This window comes from Talpa occidentalis, unplaced genomic scaffold (assembly GCF_014898055.3).
Source record: "Talpa occidentalis isolate TD23 unplaced genomic scaffold, MPIMG_talOcc4v2.1 talOcc4.15, whole genome shotgun sequence".
Classification (NCBI taxonomy): domain Eukaryota; kingdom Metazoa; phylum Chordata; class Mammalia; order Eulipotyphla; family Talpidae; genus Talpa; species Talpa occidentalis.
In genome coordinates, this window is record NW_023601543.1 from 81380865 (window position 1) to 81399743 (window position 18879).

Consider the following 18879-nt stretch of genomic DNA (forward strand, 5'->3'; position numbering starts at 1 on the left):
GTTCAGCGGAAGTTCCCTGAAAAGGCAGAAGCTTATCAAAAGATAAGGACCACCAAGAACCACTATAAGAATGCTAAAAAGTCTTTCTAGAACTACAAACTTTAATCCCTTATTTGTCTTTCTAAACTTCCTTCCTTCTTCTATAATGGTCATTGCTTGTTATGTAGATCACCTCCCTGATGGTGATAGACTGAGCCCATGAGCAAGCTAATTTCATTGATATTCATTCCTGTGCTTTTGGAAAACATATATATACTGGTCACAAACTTAAAAAAAAATTACACTCAGATTTTCACTCTTGAAGTGTGTCTGTTTGTCATTTCTTTCGGCGACGCCCTGACCACCCTGCACGCTTCTCTCAACCCTGAGGTGGCCTCATCGTCTACTACTGTGCTGGTCCGCGGCAATTTCATAAATAAAATGTTGGGAAAAATCATCAATCCATACACATGCTTTGACACAAGAAATTCATTTCTTATCAGTTTTCCCAATGGATAAACCAGTACATTTGTGAAGTGACAGACACATGAATATTTGTGTAGCATTATCTATAGTAACTAAAAATCAGAAATACCCTAAATGTCAATGAATAATGAATGGAAAGATTGTGCTCCGGCCAAACGATGAAGTACTGTGGCACCTGTTAAAACAGAAAAAGGCAGCTGTGAATTACTGGTCCCTAAGGAGAGGATGAAAAGGGAAAAAGGAGAATACACTTCAGTTTGCACTACATGCCACGATCCGGGGGTGAGGGGTATATAAGCGACGAGCAGGGAAGCACACACAGTCTCTAGGGTACAAAAGAAACCTGTGACTGAAGGGAAACGGAGTCGCTGGGCTGGGGACCTCGTGGGGCCTGGGCTTGCACAGCACACGTGTTTTCCCCTCTTCCAGTCAGACCAGGACTTGCCTCTTCACCAACTTGTCTTTGCCTTTTTTTATTTTTTTAACGATTTATTTATTGATACAAGAACTGGGGTACAGGCCAGATTCACGGGAGGGTGAGAGGATTCACCAGAGACAGAGCAGGGAACAGAACAGGCAGACGGACAGAAGACACTGCTGAGGGGAGCAGCGGGCGCGGCAGGAGAGGTCTGCTGCACCATGTGGGACCCTCGCTGGCGGCCGGGATGGAACCCGCGCTGCAGAGGCTGCCGGCAGCTTCACAGCACTACACTCAACTGCCTGCGCCACCAGGGGAGGCCCCAGTCTTTGCTTTTTCTAGTACCAAGAGGAATGGAGTTTCTCCCATTAGGGAAACAAGGGGAGGTGGAAATGTTTATTTAAATTCCAACCACAAATAAAAACGAAACCAACAGTAAGTGGTTTCAAGATCAATTTCAATTTGCGCCTTCCCCTGCACAGAAACATAAAAGTCATCACACTCTCACTGTGTCCATCCATCTGTACCCCCGAGCAGCACACTCAGCTCTCGCAGCGGAGTGCCTCAGAGCACAGGCCCTCAGCAACGCCCGCTAAAGGGCCCAGAGCCCAGCCACCCCTGCGGTCTCTCTCCTGTCAAAAAACCTATTTCTAGGGCCTCCCCGTTGGCGCAAGGGGTTAAGACACAGAGCTGTGAAGCTGTCCACAGCCTCTGCAGCGCGGGTTCGATTCCTGATGGCCAGGGAGAAACCCACATGGTGCAGCAGACCTCTCCTGTCTCACCCACTGCTCCCCTCAGCAGTGTCTTCGGTCCGTCTGCCTGTTCTGCTCCCCGCTCTGTCTCTGGTGAATCCTCTCACCCTCCCGTGCCTCTGGCCTGTACCCCAGCTATTGTATAAATTATAACAAAAATTTCTAAATCTCCCTTCTACTGTCTCAGTACTTGGAGCTAAGGTGGCTCCTTAACTAAAGAAGAGATACCTTCAAAAATGAACAGCCACCAGTTTACTAACCATTAACTAAGAGTGAAGAGTAACTATGACAGAAATTTTGCCAACGAACACACTGAAGTACTCTGTATTCATCTACTACTTAACAATAGTTTTTTGGACCAGTACATTTAAAACTGAGATTGCGTGGAATGATGAGCCTTAAAGGGGGGAAAATCTTTTAGTAAGTTTCTTTCCTTCCTACGCTGTGAATACAAAGAGACAAACAATTTTAAAGATTAAAACTTTCACTTATGCTTTTCAAATACTGACACTGAAGTACCCCAGTTCTTAGGTTTATTTTGTTTAAAGAGCTTACATGTTTTTAGTAATGGTTGTTCTTTTACTGAAATTAGTCTAAATGAAAAACAAAAAGGGGGCCTCCCCTGGTGGCCCAGGAAGTTGAGCGCCGTGCTGTGAAGCCCTCCGAAGTTTCTGCAGTGCCAGTTCGATCCCGGCCGGCCGGCGAGGGTCCCACATGGCGCTGCAGACCTCTCCTGTCGCCCCCACTGCTCCCCTCAGCAGTGTATTTCTTCAGCCTGCCTGTTCTGTTCCCCGCTCTGTCTCTGGTAAATCCTCTCACCCTCCCGTGCTTCTGGCCTGTACCCCGGTTCTTGTATAAATAAATCTTATTTTTTTTTTTAAAAAAAAGAAAAACAAAAAGGCCCACATCCACATTCACTCCCCAATTATTCCAACTACCATCTGCTTAGATGAGTTCAGATGCCTTGACCAGTGCCAGGCACGTGCTGAGAGCACATCACCCTCCCTTGTCACTGAGGTCTAGCCCTGCCCTTCAGAGGGAGCAGGGTAGGAAAGGTTGTGCCTTTTCCTGGGGAGAGACCCTTAGCTTGCCTCAGGTTCCCAAAGAGTCCCGGTAAACTTCAGGACCTACAAGACACATTACCCCACCGAGCCCTCCCCCAGTCCACTGAAAGATGGGTCTTAAACCTCCCAGATAAGGAAAATGAGACAGAGGAAAAAACAAAAGTGAACTGGAAAGGTTAAAAGGAAAAAAAAAACAAAACAACCTTGCCTGAGGCCACAATAAAATCAGAAAAAGGGTCCAGCAAAATTCAAAAGCAAATCTGTCAAACTCAAGAGCATGTGCTCTAGTACACTGCTCCCCCCTTCACACATCAGCCTTGGAAAATAAAAGTTCAAAGTCAAACAGATCTCCAATGCAGTTACAAACTAAATCTAAGAAATTAAATGTCTAAAAATACACAGCATGCTAGATATAACAGTGTAAATTTAGGAAAACATTGGGGAAGAGCTGTAGAATTTTTAGCAGTGATTAACTCTGGAATTTAGGGGGGTGAGACAAGACTAATTTAGGGGTAGGGATGTCTTTAAATAATTTCAAGTAGCTTATTTAAGGCACTGAAGTTTTTTTTTAAGGCCTTTTTGTGTTTTAGGATAACTAAATTATTTCTAAAAATTCCTCAAGCCCATGTTTTTGATAATTTACCCTAAAAAGTTATTAGCTACCAAGGAAAAATGTGAAGTCCACAGTGTACATTTGCCAGGCCCAGTGAAGGCAAATTTGCATGGGCAAATATTGAAAGCTGTTAAAGATAGTCTATAGCACCCAGGACACCATCCACCTACTTTACCTAGTTTTTAAAATATGAACATCCCTCCAAAATGTTTCTAGTATTTTGAGGGTCTTTTACATTTTCAAGTACAAATTTTACAAATTACAAAAATACATTTCCATGTGCTTTTTATTTTTTTAAATGTATTATTTTATTTTATTTTATTTATACAAGCACTGGGTACAGTCAGAAGCGCGGGAGGGTGAGAGAATTCACCAGAGCCAGAGCAGGGAGCAGAACAGGCAGAAAGACCGAAGTACACTGCTGAGGGGAGCAGCGGGCGGCAGGAGAGGTCTGCGCGCCAGGCGGGACCCTCGTCCAGTGGCCAGGGATCGAACCAGCGCTGCAGAGGCTGCGGGCAGCTTCGCAACCCAGCGCTCAACCGCTGCACCACCAGGGAGGCCCTTCATGTGCTTTTTAAATTAGGAAAAGTGACTAGTTTTATATAGGTCACTTAAAATAGTTTCTATACTAAGGCTATTTTACTTTCAAATAATTATTCTGCATAGCTGTTTGCCACACAGCTATACTTTATCAGCCATTCATCTGAAAATTCTGTTTTAACCATTGTGGATCAAAGTCTTTAAAATATGTTTTATATAAGTCAATGCCTCCTTAAATCGTAATCTGTTTTACTATGTTAGAACAAAGGAATGAAATGAAAGGGTCTTTATTTTTAACAAATAAATATTACTATGCACTAGTATATAATTAGATTCTGGTGAACATATCTCTACAATATGCCCATGTTCTTCAAGACAATACATTCTTAAATCTCAAAATATAAACTCCCAAAAGTGAGATCTTATTTTTATTTCAGGCATGCAATATTTGTCTGAGACTTCCTAATTATATAGCGATGTCTTAAAAATCAAACTACAGACTCATATATGGGGATTTGCTATAATAAAAATGGTATCATTTCAAATTAGTCAATGAAATAAATGATCTGTGATCTCCCAAGCCATATTGGGAGCGGGGGGGGGGGGTGTTGTCAGGGAATCACAGACTCTCTCCAGAGGTATCAAGATTGAAATACAAAAATGAAAACCACAAAAAACTAGAAGTCCTAAGTAAAATTGTTTTGTGACCTTGGTATTTCCCAAAGGGGTGAGGGGAACCTCAGAAGCTATTTTATTTTTTATTTATTTTTTAAAAATATTTATTTACTTAGTAGAAGAACTGGGGTGCAGGTCAGAGGTGCAGGGGATGAGAGGATTCACCAGAGACAGAGTGGGGACAAAACAGGCAAATCTACTGAAATATACTGCTGAGGGGAGCAGTGGGGAGCCAGGAGAGGTCTGCTGCAGCTCCCTGGTGGGGAATGAACTCAGACCTTACCAGTGGTAGCTCCGAGACTTAACCCCTAGGCCACCAGGGAGGCCCAGGAGCTGTTTCATTTTTCAAAGTAAAGAAAGATCAGTTCATTAAATAATCATTGAGAACTTCACACTAACCAAAGACCACACCTTTAAGGACTTCAAATGATTCAGGAGCCCAAGTTTCAAGAATTTGTGAACAAGCAAAAATGTCCAACATAGGGCCTCCCCTGGTGGTGCAGCGGTTGAGCGCTGGGCTGCGAGGCTGCCCGCAGCCTCAGCACCGATTCGTTCCCCAGCCACCGGCGAGGGTCCCACCAAAAAAAAAAAAAAAAAAAAAGAAAAGTCCAACATACAAAAACCTGTTCAACCTCATTCACAATTAAATAAATAGAAATTAAAATAATCTCCCAGACTTAAAAGGATGATTTAAGAAAACAAAGCAAACCTCAATGTGGGCAAACAGGTCTCTCAGTACAGTCCAGGGGAGTCTGGATTGGGAGAATACTGGTTTTGCAGAGATATCTAGCAATTTCTATCATTATCTGAATGTGCACTCACTTTCACCCAGGTATTCCCCTGCTAGTTTTTCCACAGATATTCTCATTCAAGGGTAAAAGGCAGCTATTTAAAAAAACTAAGATCATGTCAATACAGACAAAACTCCAAGGTGTAAGTAAGGAAAAAGACAAATATTTGGTGCAGGAAGAACATGTCAGTATAAGTTAAAAACTCTTCATACAGAAGCCAGTATATGGACAACACTTTTGTATGAGAACAGCCCCAAAATTGTTCATCATGATTTCTTCTGGGAGTATGGATCTAGAAGTTGGAGATGAGGAAGACATAGCTTCACTTTATACTTTTTGGTCTTATATCAGTTTTTTTTTTAATTATATGAATTAAGTATTTTCATTATTAAAAAAAAAGTTCTAGGGGTTAAGTCTGAGCACTATGAAGCTGTCAGCATAAGATCGATCCCCAGCCAGGGAGCTGACCCACATGACGCAGCAGACCTCTCCCCTCTCCCCACTGCTCCCCTCAGCAGTGTATTTCAGTCAGTCTGCCTGTTCTGCTCCCCGCTCTGTCTCTGGTGAATCCTCTCACACATCCCTACACGCCTCTGGCCTACACCCCAGCTCTTGTATGCATAAATAAAAAAAAATAAATCTTAAAAAAATTATATGTACTTGGTTAAGTAAATCAATTTTAATGATGTTAATGTGGAGTCAGTATCACAATACTATACTTGTTCATTATTCTGCCCCAAGCTCAGAGGAAGTCTGAAGATTATAGGAGGTCACAGGTCATTCATGTTACCTTCACCCACATGGTGGGACAGACCTCTCCTGTCTCGCCCGCTGCTCCCCTCAGCAGTGTACTTCGTCAGTCTGCCTGTTCTGCTCCCTGCTCTGTCTCTGGTGAATTCTCTCACCCTCCCATGCCTCTTGCCTGTACCCCAGTTCTTGTATAAATAAATAAATAAATCTTTAAAAAAAAAAAAAAGTGGGGTAATGCTTTTCCTTGGTTCAGCTTTCCCAAGATCAACAGATTTTAATATAACAATATGAAAAGAGCAACAGGATTTCAGATCATACGTTGCAACTAACCTTCGAAAACTAGTACTTGCCGAGTTTTGGTATAGTATCAAAGAATTTCCATAATTATCTAAAATAGTTAATAAAAATACTCCTTGTTCCATCTTCATGTATCTGTGAGGCCAGATTGTCTTCACATACTTCAACTAAAATGGCACATTGCCATTGATTAAATACAGAAGTAGACCCAAAAATGCAGTTGTCTATTAAGCCATGCATTAAAGAAATCTGCAAAAATGTAAATGGGGGCCTCCCTGGTGGCGCAAAGGGTTAAGACACAACCTATGAAGCTATCCGCAGCCACTGCAGCATGAGTTCGATCCCCGGCCAGGGAGCAACCCACATGGTGCAGCAGACCTCTCCTGACTCACCCGCTGCTCCCCTCAGCAATGTATTTCAGTCAGTCTGCCTGTTCTGTTCCCCACTCTGTCTCTGGTGAATCCTCTCACCCCCCACACCTCTAGCCTGTACCCTAGCTCTTGTATGCATAAATAAATAAATCTTTAAAAAAATGTAAATGTATGCTTTCCACAAATTTTTATTTTGGAACTTAACTATTTTTAATTTTAAAACATCATGTAAGTTAGGGCCTCCCCGGTGGCGCAGCGGTTGAGCACTGGGTTGTGAAGCTGCCCGCAGCCTCTGCAGCTTGGGTTCGATCCCCGGCCACCAGGCGAAGGTCCCACATGGCGCGCAGACCTCTCCTGCTGCCCACTGCTCCCCTCAGCAGTGTACTTCGTCATTCTGCCTGCTCTGCTCTCCACTCTGACTCTGGTGAATTCTCTTGCCCTCCCGCACGTCTGACTGTACCCAGTGCTTGTATATACAAATAAACAAATAAAAATCTTAAAAAAAAAAAAAAACAACCATCATGTAAGTTAATGTGTGGTAGGCAGCTTCTGACGTGGCACCCGATGGTCCCTGTGATCCTCTTGGCATTCACAAGCTTGTATAATCCTCCCCTCTCAAGTGGGCTTCTAATGAAGAGAGAATTTGGCCAAACTTAGGGGATGTCATCTCTATGATTATGTGACAATAGACAGCAATGTCTTTTTTACTTTTCTTTCTGGGGCTGGCATTCTCTTTTGTTCCTTCCAATGCAGCCAGTAGCCATGTTGTGAGATGCCTGTGGCAAGGCCCATGTGGCAAGGAACCAAAGGAGGCTCCAGCCAACAGCTTATGAGGAACTGAGGCTTCAGTCCAACAACCCACAGGAACTGAATCCTGTCAATGACCTCATGAGTGAGCTAGGAAGTGGATCCTTTCCAGTCAAGCCTTCAGATGACTGAAGCCCCTGAGAGTCCCCAAACAGAAAGGTGCTAAGCTACACCCAGCTTCCTGACCTACAAAAGCCATGTGAGCATAATGAATGTTTCAAGCACTAAATTTTAGGGGTGATTTGTCATACAGCAATTGATAACTAATACAGCATCAGTTCATATTTTTCAATGTATTAAAATGAATTATTTTTTAAACAATTATTTTTATAATTTTTAAATTATAATGTAGTAAACGTTAAATATAACCCACATAAACAAAAGTGCCTTAGGGTTCTCGCAGAAATACCCTGAAACTAAAAAGTTTGAGAACTGCTACCCTGGTTTTGATGGGAACAGGGCTATAGAATCTAGAAGGCCGGCTTAGTCAAACCATGGTTGGGGGAGGGGGTCCTTATCATGGCGGGACAACCAAGATCCATCGCTAGGGAATATGCCCAGTGACCAGGTGGGAGGACAAGAAAGAGAGTTCCAATTTTTCTTGCTTAACTACACCTAACAAATTGGCCTCTTTCCCCCTTTTGTTAAGTCACTGGTCTACCAATCAACATAAAAAAAAAATAGTGATGAAGCAGAATTGGTACAAATCATCTTCCCATGTCTTTATCTGCTCTGGCTCATTCAGAGGCCTCTTCAACAGGTTTTGTTTGTTTGTTTGTTTGTTTTTGCATAAAAGAACTGGGGTGTAGGTCAGAGGTGCAGGGGGTGAGAGGATTCGCCAGAGACAGAGTGGGAAGCAGAACAGGCAGACTGACTGAAATCCACTGCTGAGGGGAGCAGCGGGCGAGACAGGAGAGGTCTGCTGTGCCATGTGGGTTGCTCCCTGGCTGGGGATCGAACTCTGGCCGTAGTAGTGATAGCACTGAGACTTAACCACTAGGCCACCAGTGAGGCCCTCCAATAGTACTTGCTATACTTCCTCATTTAATCCACAGATTTGTCTTATAGGCAGACATAATGATCAAAGAGTTTCAGCAATAAGGTAATTTTAAGTAATCTGGCCACCCTCTTGGACTTACGTCTTGGAAAGCAGAAACTCTATTCTTATCTTTCTCATTCCAAGGATTATGTTCCCAGGTTACATTAAAAATAAACAAGGGGGGCCTCCCCGGTGGCGCAGCGGTTGAGCGCTGGGTTGCGAAGCTGCCCGCGGCCTCTGCGGCGCCAGTTCGGTCCCAGGCTGCTCCCAGGCCACTGGAGGAGGATCCCACATGGCGTGCAGACCTCTCCTGCCACCCGCTGCTCCCCTCAGCAGTGTACTTCGGTCCTTCTGCCTGCTCTGCTCTCCGCTCTGGCTCTGGTGAATTCTCTCATCCTCCCGCGATTCTGACTGTACCCAGTGCATGTACAAACAAACAAACAAACAAATAAATAAAACATGCCTCTATTTAAATAAATAAATAAATAAATAAATAAATAAATAAATAAATAAACAAACAAACAAGGGAGGGCCTCCCCTGGTGGCGCAGTGGTTGAGCACTGGGCTGCGAGGCTGCTCGCAGCCTCTGCAGCGCCAGTTCGTTTCCCGGCCACCAGGGAGGGTACCACAAAAATAAATAAATAAATAAACAAGTGCAATGATAGCCATACAACTCTGCAAATACACTAAAAACCATTTAATTGTACATTTTAAGCAGATCAATTGTAAGCCATTTGAATTATACCTCAATAAAGCTGTTAGCCACAAAATTAATGAGTGGGGCCTCCCTGGCGGTCCAAGGAGTTAAGATGGAACCTATGAACCTGTCCGCAGCCTCCATAGCACAAGTTCGATCCCCGGCCAGGGAGCAACCCACATGGCGCAGCAGACCCCTCCTGGGTCGCTCGCTGCTCCCCTCAGTAGTGTACTTCAGTCAATAGGCCTGCTCTGTTCCCCACTCTGTCTCTGGTGAATCCTCTCAACCCCCTACATCTCTGGCCCGTACCCCAGCTCTTGTATGCATAAATAAATAAATCTTTAAAAAAATTAATGAGTGAAGTCAGAGCAATGGAGTTCTAAAGCGGAACATAAATTGAAGGCAAGATAAGTTCTAGGAGTTGTATCAATTTCTAAGTGTTGGTAGCGCATGAGCCAGAATGATCTGTCACATCACATATGAGGTCAGGTGAACACGTGGAAGCGTTACTAGGTAAATGAGAAGAGGGGCAAGGTAGTGCTGAAATTAGGATGAGGGAACCTGACTCCCCCCATACAGGTGAAAAAGTCAAGGAAGAGCTAATGGGGGCCACCCTGGTGGCGCAGGGGTTAAAGTCTCAGTGCTATGAAGCTATCTTGCGCTACTGTGGCATGAGTTTGATCCCCGACCAGGGAGCTGACCCCCATGGCTCAGCAGACCTCTCCGGTCTCACCTGCTGCTCCCCTCAGCAATGTATTTTAGTAGATCTGCCAGTTCTGTCTCTGGTTAAATCCTCACACAGATACCCCAACCCGGCACCTCTGGCCTACACCCCACAGTTATTGTATGCATAAATAAAAATAAATCTTTAAAATAAAAATTTTTTTTAAAAAAGCACCAATCGGTCTGGAAAAGGTCTAGTTACAGTACAGCTAGCGTCCTGGGATTGCTCTAGCAGCAGCAGCAGCAGCAGCCAGGGGTGCTGACATCTACACTGTACTGTTGCACATCACTTGCCACTTAAGATGGCATCAACTTTCACATTTAATTTCTAAAGCTATTTCTTTCATAAAAATAAAGGATGCTGGACTCCAAAATTTGCAAAATGACTTCTAGCTCTAAAACTGTAATGGAATGATTATCTGCAATCTGGAAAATACCTGTATTACCCTAAACCCCTATCTAGAGAGCAAAAGAATCAGTGAAGATGTTAATGCCCAAAGCCACCGAAGAATGCCTGGGCCTGACCTAGTTTGCGGAGGGGCAGGGGGTGGCCATCTTCAAGTCACAGACTCTTAAGGTGTAAAATAGTCCTCTACTTTTATGGGTTACCTAAGTGAAACATCCCTGTCCCAATTTTATGAAGTCACCCTTTGCCAGCTCCATGTGGGCCAATCATGATGGGCCTCTGAAACACCGAGCCTCCTCTTTTTATCTGTCCTACTTACCCACACCACTTCAATTCTTTGTTAACACCATGTCATGTGGACTTTAAGAGAGGAAAAATAAAAAGGGTCTCTCCAAAGCTTCTACCTTTTCATTTATCCAAATTACACTCTGAGGTGCCTTTGTCACGCACATACAGCCAGCATACCCCCTAAATCATGTATCCTAACATTAACTAGGGCTTTAGTGAATGAAACAAAAGGTATTAAACCTACAGAGTTCAACCCCCCCCACCCTGTCCCTGAATTACAAAAGCTTTTTGATCCTCCTTGTCTCCCAAGCCGACCTTTCACAATTTGTTTTCATTTAGCAGAAAACATCACCTATTTACCTGTCACCAGGTTGTGCTTACATTAAAGCAGAAACACGTTTTTATTTACTATCCTCAGAAATGTGTTAAGAGCAGCACAAGCCATATGAAATATGGGTAACTGCTTTGAAGCCTAAAGAACCTTTCAACATATCACTTATTGCCTACTGTGTGGCCACGGGGCAGTCTGCCTCAGTTTCCTTATCTACAAACTGGGGGTATACGGTACCAAACAGCTAGAGGTTTGTTTTTGTTTTTGTTTTTTAAAGATTTATTTATACAAGCACTGGGTACAGTCAGAGACACGGGAGGGTGAGAGAATTCACCAGAGCCAGAGCGGAGAGTAGAACAGGCAGAGTGACGAAGTACACTGCTGAGGGGAGCAGCGGGCGGCAGGAGAGGTCTGCGAGCCATGTGGGACCCTCACCCGGCGGTCGGGGATCGAACCGGTGCTGCAGAGGCTGCGGCAAGCTTCGCAACCCAGCGCTCAACCGCTACGCCACCGGGGAGGCCCCAAACAGGTAGAGGTTTTAAGAAGACTACATATAATGAATATACATTTCTGGCGTGCAGCAGAACTGTTATAATGTTTGAGTAAGGATACATAAACAAAATAAGCACAGTGCATACATTCTCACTTCTAATATGGCCCACTCCTCAATCCAAGAGATGATTCTGAAAACGTACTTCACCATCACTGGCACATCTTCCTCACACCATTCTGTTTGACATTTCTGATAGTAGGGAAAGAAGAAAAATGATAACAATGAAAAGGTAGGGCCTCCCTGGTGGCTCAAGGGGTTAAGTCTCAGCACTATAAAGCTATCCGCAGCCTCTGCAGCACAAGTTCGATCCCTGGCCAGGAAGCTGACCCACATGGCGCAGCAGACCTCTCCTGTCTCACCCGCTGCTCCCCTCAGCAGTGTATTTCAGTACATCTGCCTGTTCGGCTCCCCACTCTGTCTCTGGTGAATCCTCTCACCCCCGCATCTCTGGCTTACACCCATGCTCTTGTATGTATAAATAAATAAAATATTTAAAAAAAAAAAAAAAGAAAAGATAGTGGTTTAGCAATATTACCTGTAGCAGACCAAGGAGTGGAAAGTGGGTGATAAAGGAAAATTATTTGGGGGACATTTTGGAAATGTAATATACAAGGCTATTAATCTCCTGAGCAATAAATACTAATAAAATTATTTGGTAACACAGGAGGGCAACACTGATCATTTTATGCATCTTTTCCTTCAAGTAATGTAAGTACCAAGATAATTTCAACAAGGAAATAAACTGAGTCTTAAAAATATATTCTCAGGGTTCAACCCTTAAAAGGTCAGCTGACCTATTTTTAATCCCTTTCTAGAAATGCCCCACTTGGGGAAAATTATAAACATAACTAATTCTCAATGTTGATGAATACTGTATTAAATTTGTATGCCACTTCATGCATTTTAAATACTATCACATCCATTATATTAACTAAAGATTAGTAATAATCGTGTTAGAAGCAAACAAAAAGGAACTGGGGGAAGGACAAGGAAGGGAAGAATGAGGGGAAGGGACTCCCCTGGCATATTAGGGTAACACTTGTGAGGTAAGAAGCCGCCTGCGCAGCAGGTGCGTCCACTGCACTGTCCATGACAGCTAGACGCCAGCTCCGGGCTGACCTCACCAACTCTGAGCTATGTTACTCAAGCACCTTTTGCTTTTGGACTGAGCCTCAGATGCCTTATTTATGTACCCGGGATGCCACCTACTCTGCAGAGGTAAGGAGGTATTGAATACAAGTACATTTTAAGTGCCCCGCAAAGTGCAGCAAACAGTGGACTCAAAGGGTGAAACCAGAACAGCCTACCTTTTGAAAAGAAGCTTATTATAATGACTCCTTCTATGAAAAATCCCACAAAAACAAACCCCACATGCCCCATTTTATGGCATCTGAATTTGACATATACATTCCCCAGTGAAATTTCTCTACTCAAAACCAATATAAATGACACCGAAAATAATAACTAAACACTTTCCAGCAACATCATAAAAAACAAGGCATATTACGATCTAAAACCGCATTACTAGAGGCATGTCTGGTCTGTTCTCATTACTGCTTTTCCTGTTTGGTTCTCCCGGTGAAAATGAAATTCACCCAAACCAGTGACACGATTAGATGATAGTGTTGTAAACAGAAGAGCACCTTGCTTCTTACTAATAGCTGTGCCAGAAGAGTAGGAATTCATCGAGTACACAGCGGGGAGAAAAGCAAGATAATGAAATGGTTTCTCCCTGTCCCACACTCTTGCCCCACCCTGGCCTGATTTCTTCTCATTGCCTACCATAGAGAGGTTCCAGGAAGAGGGAAAAAAACAGAAGTAGGAACACGGAGTTACAAACAGCACCCTAGAGGAGAAACATATCTCTTTTCTGTAGTCTCCCCTGCAGACCAAGGAAAATACACAAGCCTCGCACTGAAGGCATCGCGTCAACTGCTATGCTTCCCAACACTCCTATGTGGTAGGTGTTATTAGCATCATCCCCACTTTACAGATGATGCAACTGAGGGCTGAAAAGATTGAGAAACTTGCCCAAGGTTGCACAGCTTGTAAGTGGCAGAGAGCCAAGAGTCTTGACTCCAAAATCCTTACTATTTACCCACTTACTACACTACTTATTACTGTAGTGTAGATGAAAGGGTACTGGGCTCTGACTTGGCTTCACCCCTTGGGCAAATCACTTGACCTTGCTGAGCAGTTTGTCATCTATAAATGAGGGCAATGACAGCTGTCCAATCTTCTTCATATCATCCGAGTTACGCTGAGTTCATACACGTGCACATACGCCCTAAGAACTAAGGGTGCTGTGTAGCTACGAAAGTTTGTTCATTTGACCCTGGGTTCCTCATATCTTTAGCCTTTGAATGGTTTGCTAACCTAAAAATGAGTTTGATGGTAGTTAAATCATTTTAACATTCTAAAGCAAAAATCTAGTTAAGAAACCAACCTTAGACATTCTGGTAAAGGTCAAACCATGAGGACAGAACAAAGATCAGTGGTGGCCACCCATCGGCGGGGAGAGGGGAAGGGTTGAGTAGGGGGCTTTTAGGGCAATGAAACGATTCTGTCATAATACCATAATGGCAGCTATGGATGATTATATATTTATCAATTCTTAGAATGTACAACACCAAGAATGAACCCAAATGTAAATGGACTTTAAAAACAATGCACCAACATCTGCTCATCAATGATAACAAATGCATCACACTAATACAAGATATAACTAATAGAAGAAAGAGGTGTGTGAGGGGATGTATGGGAACTATGTAATTCACGCTGTTTTTCTGTAAACCAGAACAGCTCAAAAAAAGTCCTTAAGTTTTAAAAAGCTCAATCGTATAAAACATTCTACATAGGGATATAGAAAAAGTATTATGAGTGAACTTGGAAGCCTAAAAAATGCTGGAATACTTGGGCCTCCACGGTGGCACAGTGGTTGAGCGCTGGGTTGCGAAGCTGCCTGCAGCCTCTGCAGCGCCGGTTTGATCCCCGGCTGCCCCCCGGCCACCGGAGGAGGGTCCCACATGGCGCGCAGACCTCTCCTGCCGCCCCCTGCTCCCCTCAGCAGTGTACTTTGGTCCTTCTGCCTGCTCTGCTCCCCGCTCTGGCTCTGGTGAATTCTCTCACCCTCTCGCGCTTCTGACTGTACCTAGTGCTTGCATAGATAAATAAATCTTCAAAAAAAAAAAATTCTGGAATACTTGACAATGTATATATTCCATCCTTTTATGAAGATCAATGTTGTCCAACAGAATTCTTTTTATATAATTTTTTTAAAGATTTATTTATTTATTTATTTATTTATACAAGCACTGGGTACAGTCAGAAGCGCGGGAGGGTGAGAGAATTCACCAGAGCCAGAGCGGGGAGCAGAGCAGGCAGAAGGATCGAAGCACACTGCTGAGGGGAGCAGCGGGCGGCAGGAGAGGTCTGCGCGCCATGTGGGACCCTCGCCAGCGGCCAGGGATTGAACCGGTGCTGCAGAGGCTGTGGGCAGCTTCACAGCACAGTGCTCAACCGCTGTGCCACCAGGGGAGGCCCTGTCCAACAGAATATAAGGCAATGATGGAACATTCTAGATCTGCTCTAATACAGTAGGCACTGGCCATTTTAGCTATTATAGAACACTCAAACCATGGCTAAAATGACTGAGGAATGGAATTTTAAATTTTATTTTATTTTATTTTAATTAACATTTAAAATAGCCACAGTTTTAGACAATTCTTCAAGAGACCTCTAGAAATGCACTATAATACTAATTTGAGAAGAAAAACAGTCACTTCAATAGACATTCAATTGGCTGCAGTTACGAAACAATGCCACAATTAACTGAGTAGGTCAGGAGTGACTAAGTAGATGGTTAAAGCAACCAGGAACCAATAAAGCACATCTCCAATCATTTCTCCTTTAAGTCCCATCATGTAACCAAACAGTGACAAAATGGTCACTTTTCCTTTAATTCCTACAATATTTTCAAAACACAATTAGTTAAACATTTCTGCTTCCGGAAAAATAGGGCAGAGGTTAAGTTAGAACTGGGAATAGTTTTTCAAGTCATGACCCAGCAGAAATAAAAAATTACGGGTCTAGGGCCTCCCCGGTGATGCAGCGGTTGAGCGCTGGGTTGCGAAGCTGCCCGCAGCCTCTGCAGCGCTGGTTCGATCCCCGGCTGCTCCCCGGCCCCCGGAGGAGGGTCCCACATGGCGCGCAGACCTCTCCTGCCGCCCGCTGCTCCCCTCAGCAGTGTACTTCAGTCTGCCTGCTCTGCTCCCCGCTCTGGCTCTGGTGAATTCTCTCACCCTCCCGCGCTTCTGACTGTACCCAGTGCTTGTGTAAATAAATAAATAAATCTTTAAAAAAAAATAAATAAACTGTCTTAAAAAAAAAAAAAAATTACAGGTCTAAAAAAGCGATCTGCACCAACCCAACATATTTACCTGATTTTTAAAAAAGAAATTTCAAAAACTAATATTTAAGTATGCATTTCAGTTCCATGTCATAGTCAACTGAAAATCAGAATGAAAGAAGATTCCCAGAAAAGCGCAAGCAAAGAAGAAAGGAGCATGAGGTAAGTAAACAAAAATCACACACACATGACTATTGATATCCAGCTGTTAACCAGAGTACTGCCTCAAAGGGTCATTACCTCTAAGCCTGATCCTTTAAAATGCTAGCTGATTAAACCTCAGTTTCTAATTCACTTTTTGTTCTTATCCCAGTGGCATAAAAGGGAACTTATGTCCTCAATTGCAGCGGCTTTTTATCAAAGTCCTCCCCAGGGGGACCTATGAAATCAAACACTGAGACTGGCCCTCCACCCTCAGGGAATAAGTGAAGTGTCCAAAGTGACAAAGGTGAATCCCTAGAGTGTACTTGGTCCACAGCTTCTTTTTCAGTCCTGCAAGTGCTGGATCTTTCTTTGAGAGTACAAAGGGAGGGAGAATATGAGAGAGAGGTAATTGAGAAGTAGTAGAACCGTCATGCAGAGACATAAAAATCCCTGACGCTAGAAACAGGCCCCCCAAAAGCTGGTTCTTGACACTGCTCAGATGTAAACCTAACCTTTTTCCTCCTCTTTCAAGTTCATGAATCACATTAGAAAAATATTTCATAATTTCACACAGTAATTTTTAAGGGGTAATTTTTAAGAGTATGCAAATGCATAATTAAGCTAATATGAACTAGGTGTGTGATCAAGCAGGATGTCCAACAAGTTGAACGTTTCCATATGTTCCACAGACCAGGACAGACGGACGGGGCTTGTCCCTTCCCACCCTCTCCCCTAAGCTCACTATTCCTAGGCCCTGAGAGCCCTGTACCCCGCTCGTTGTGCAATGTTTTTCCAACTCCACCCACTGACTGGAGAACAAGTGGAATGCTCCCATTCTGAAGGTCTCGATTTTCCTGTATCCAGGGAGACACTGAAAACTCCTTGACGTGAGTGGAGTAAGGCAGGGGGGAACGGTCCAGCCTGTCGCCCGGATCAAGAGCCCAAGGGCCCGAGTCGGAGAGGCGCTCAAGTTTCCGCTTACCGATGGGGAGAAAAAGAAAGAAAAGGGGAGGAAATAAAGAACGGGGTGGGGGGGGGGGCTGAATGGGACGACAGGGTATCACGAGATGCTGCTCCCAACTCTGTGGGACCCAGGTCCCCCAGCATCGCCTCCCCATGGCCAGTCCCACGTGCAGCTGGGCCCGCTGTGCCCGGGACGGGATCCCGGGGCCCGAGTGGTCTCTGCAGCCCCCGCCCGCCCGCGCACTGGCGGGGAACGCAAGCCCGCGAGGAAGGGGGCAGCACCCCGGCTCCGGTGCGGTTATCTTACTGCGCAACAGCCTCGCCCGCGTCGCCCCGGCGCACCCGCAGCGCGCGCGGCGCACCTGCCCAGCGCTGGGAGGGCGAGCCCGTGACCTCAGGCCGCCCCTCGACGGCGGCGCCCAGCGCGGTGAGCCCAGAAAGCACCCCGACCTCGGGGGCTGGGAGAGAGCAGACCTGGCGCCCGGGACCCCACGGGGCCGGCAGCACGTGGCTGTCACACTGGCGCGCCCCCCGCCTCGCACCCCTGCCCCCTCTCACCGGGTTGCAACCCCTGCCCTCTCTCCCCGCCTCCTCGTGCCCCCAAGCCCCAACAGCCACCCCCTCCCACGCCATCCATCCCGGTTCCACTCCCCCCACCTGCTCCCACTGTCGTCACCCCCGGGGGGAAAGAGAGCCGGATGTTCGTCCCAGGACTAAAGGTAAGCAGAAAGAGTGAAGAGGTGAACCCCGAAAAAGGTAGTCCGAGCGTTACCCCGGCCCGGCAGCAACGCGAGCGCTCCCCAGACTGACCTTCTGCCGCGGGCTGCGTCGCCGTCCGCCCCGTCCGGCCTCAGTCGCCTCCTCGGCGCCGCCGCCTCTTCCCCTCGCTGCCTCCTCTACCCGCGTCGCCATGAGGTGACGGCAGAGCCAAACAAGCGGCCCGACCGGGGGCACGGAACCTCGTAGGGCCTCGAGCTCCGCCCCCGAACCCCTCTGCCAATCGCCGCACGTGCAGCGCCGCACGTGACCGGAGGAGGTTGGCCCCCGTGGGGCTGGAGCGGGATGGGGTGGGGAACTTTGGAGCCGGGGCAGGGCTTCTGCAGGGCCGAAGGGCGGACAGAGGCCGCACGAGTCTGCGCGGACCGGGAGAGGGACTCTGGCGCGGACTACATGTCCCAGCAGGCTCCTGGGCCACAGCTCGCGGGCCCGGATCGGGATTGGAGCGTAAGGCGGCGATCTGAGCCCGGAGTAGGCTGGGCTGCGCGGGCAGCCTACTGGGACTTGTAGTTCTCTGGGGGTGATGCACCGATGCCGGAAGGTACTCCTTATTATCCTGAGGGAAAAGTTTACAAATAGTCCAGGTTTGGGGACGGCGCTGGAGCAGGGGTACGTTGTTGTGTTTTTGCTTTTGTTGCTGTTCCTCGGAGTTGAGTCCGGATGATTTCGGGATAAGAGGAAATATTTCGTGACTTTCCAGGCGGGAAATGCAATGGCTTTCAGAATTGAGGTTTGAGGCGGGCACACCTGCCCCAGCCCTGCCCCTGCACCTGAGGTCCCAGCCCCGTTTACCCGCCCCAGCGCCGGCCCCCGGGCCCTGTCCTGTTCACCTTGGCTGAACCTTCCCCGCTTCTGGCACTGTTGTCCGCACTAAGCTGGCTGGCACTTAATACATGTTGAATATGTCCTGCTTTCTCCGTCAGTTGTTTCCTTAACTTGGAACACGAAAAACAAAAAACTCGGTTTGTTGAATAGACTTTTCTTCTTCACGAGATTGTGGTGGGATG

At 45.8% G+C, this 18879-nt stretch overlaps 1 protein-coding gene across 1 annotated transcript in view; it reads right to left on the reverse strand.

The window, feature by feature from the left end:
* The window catches only part of TXLNG (taxilin gamma), a 43711-nt gene extending 25660 nt beyond the window's left edge, over positions 1–18051 (reverse strand). The window contains exon 1 of the mRNA XM_037512659.1: positions 17906–18051. Coding sequence (XP_037368556.1) covers positions 17906–18007 — 102 coding nt within the window. The 5' untranslated portion in view covers positions 18008–18051. The remainder of the gene's footprint in view (positions 1–17905) is intronic.
* Positions 18052–18879: the final 828 nt, after the last annotated feature.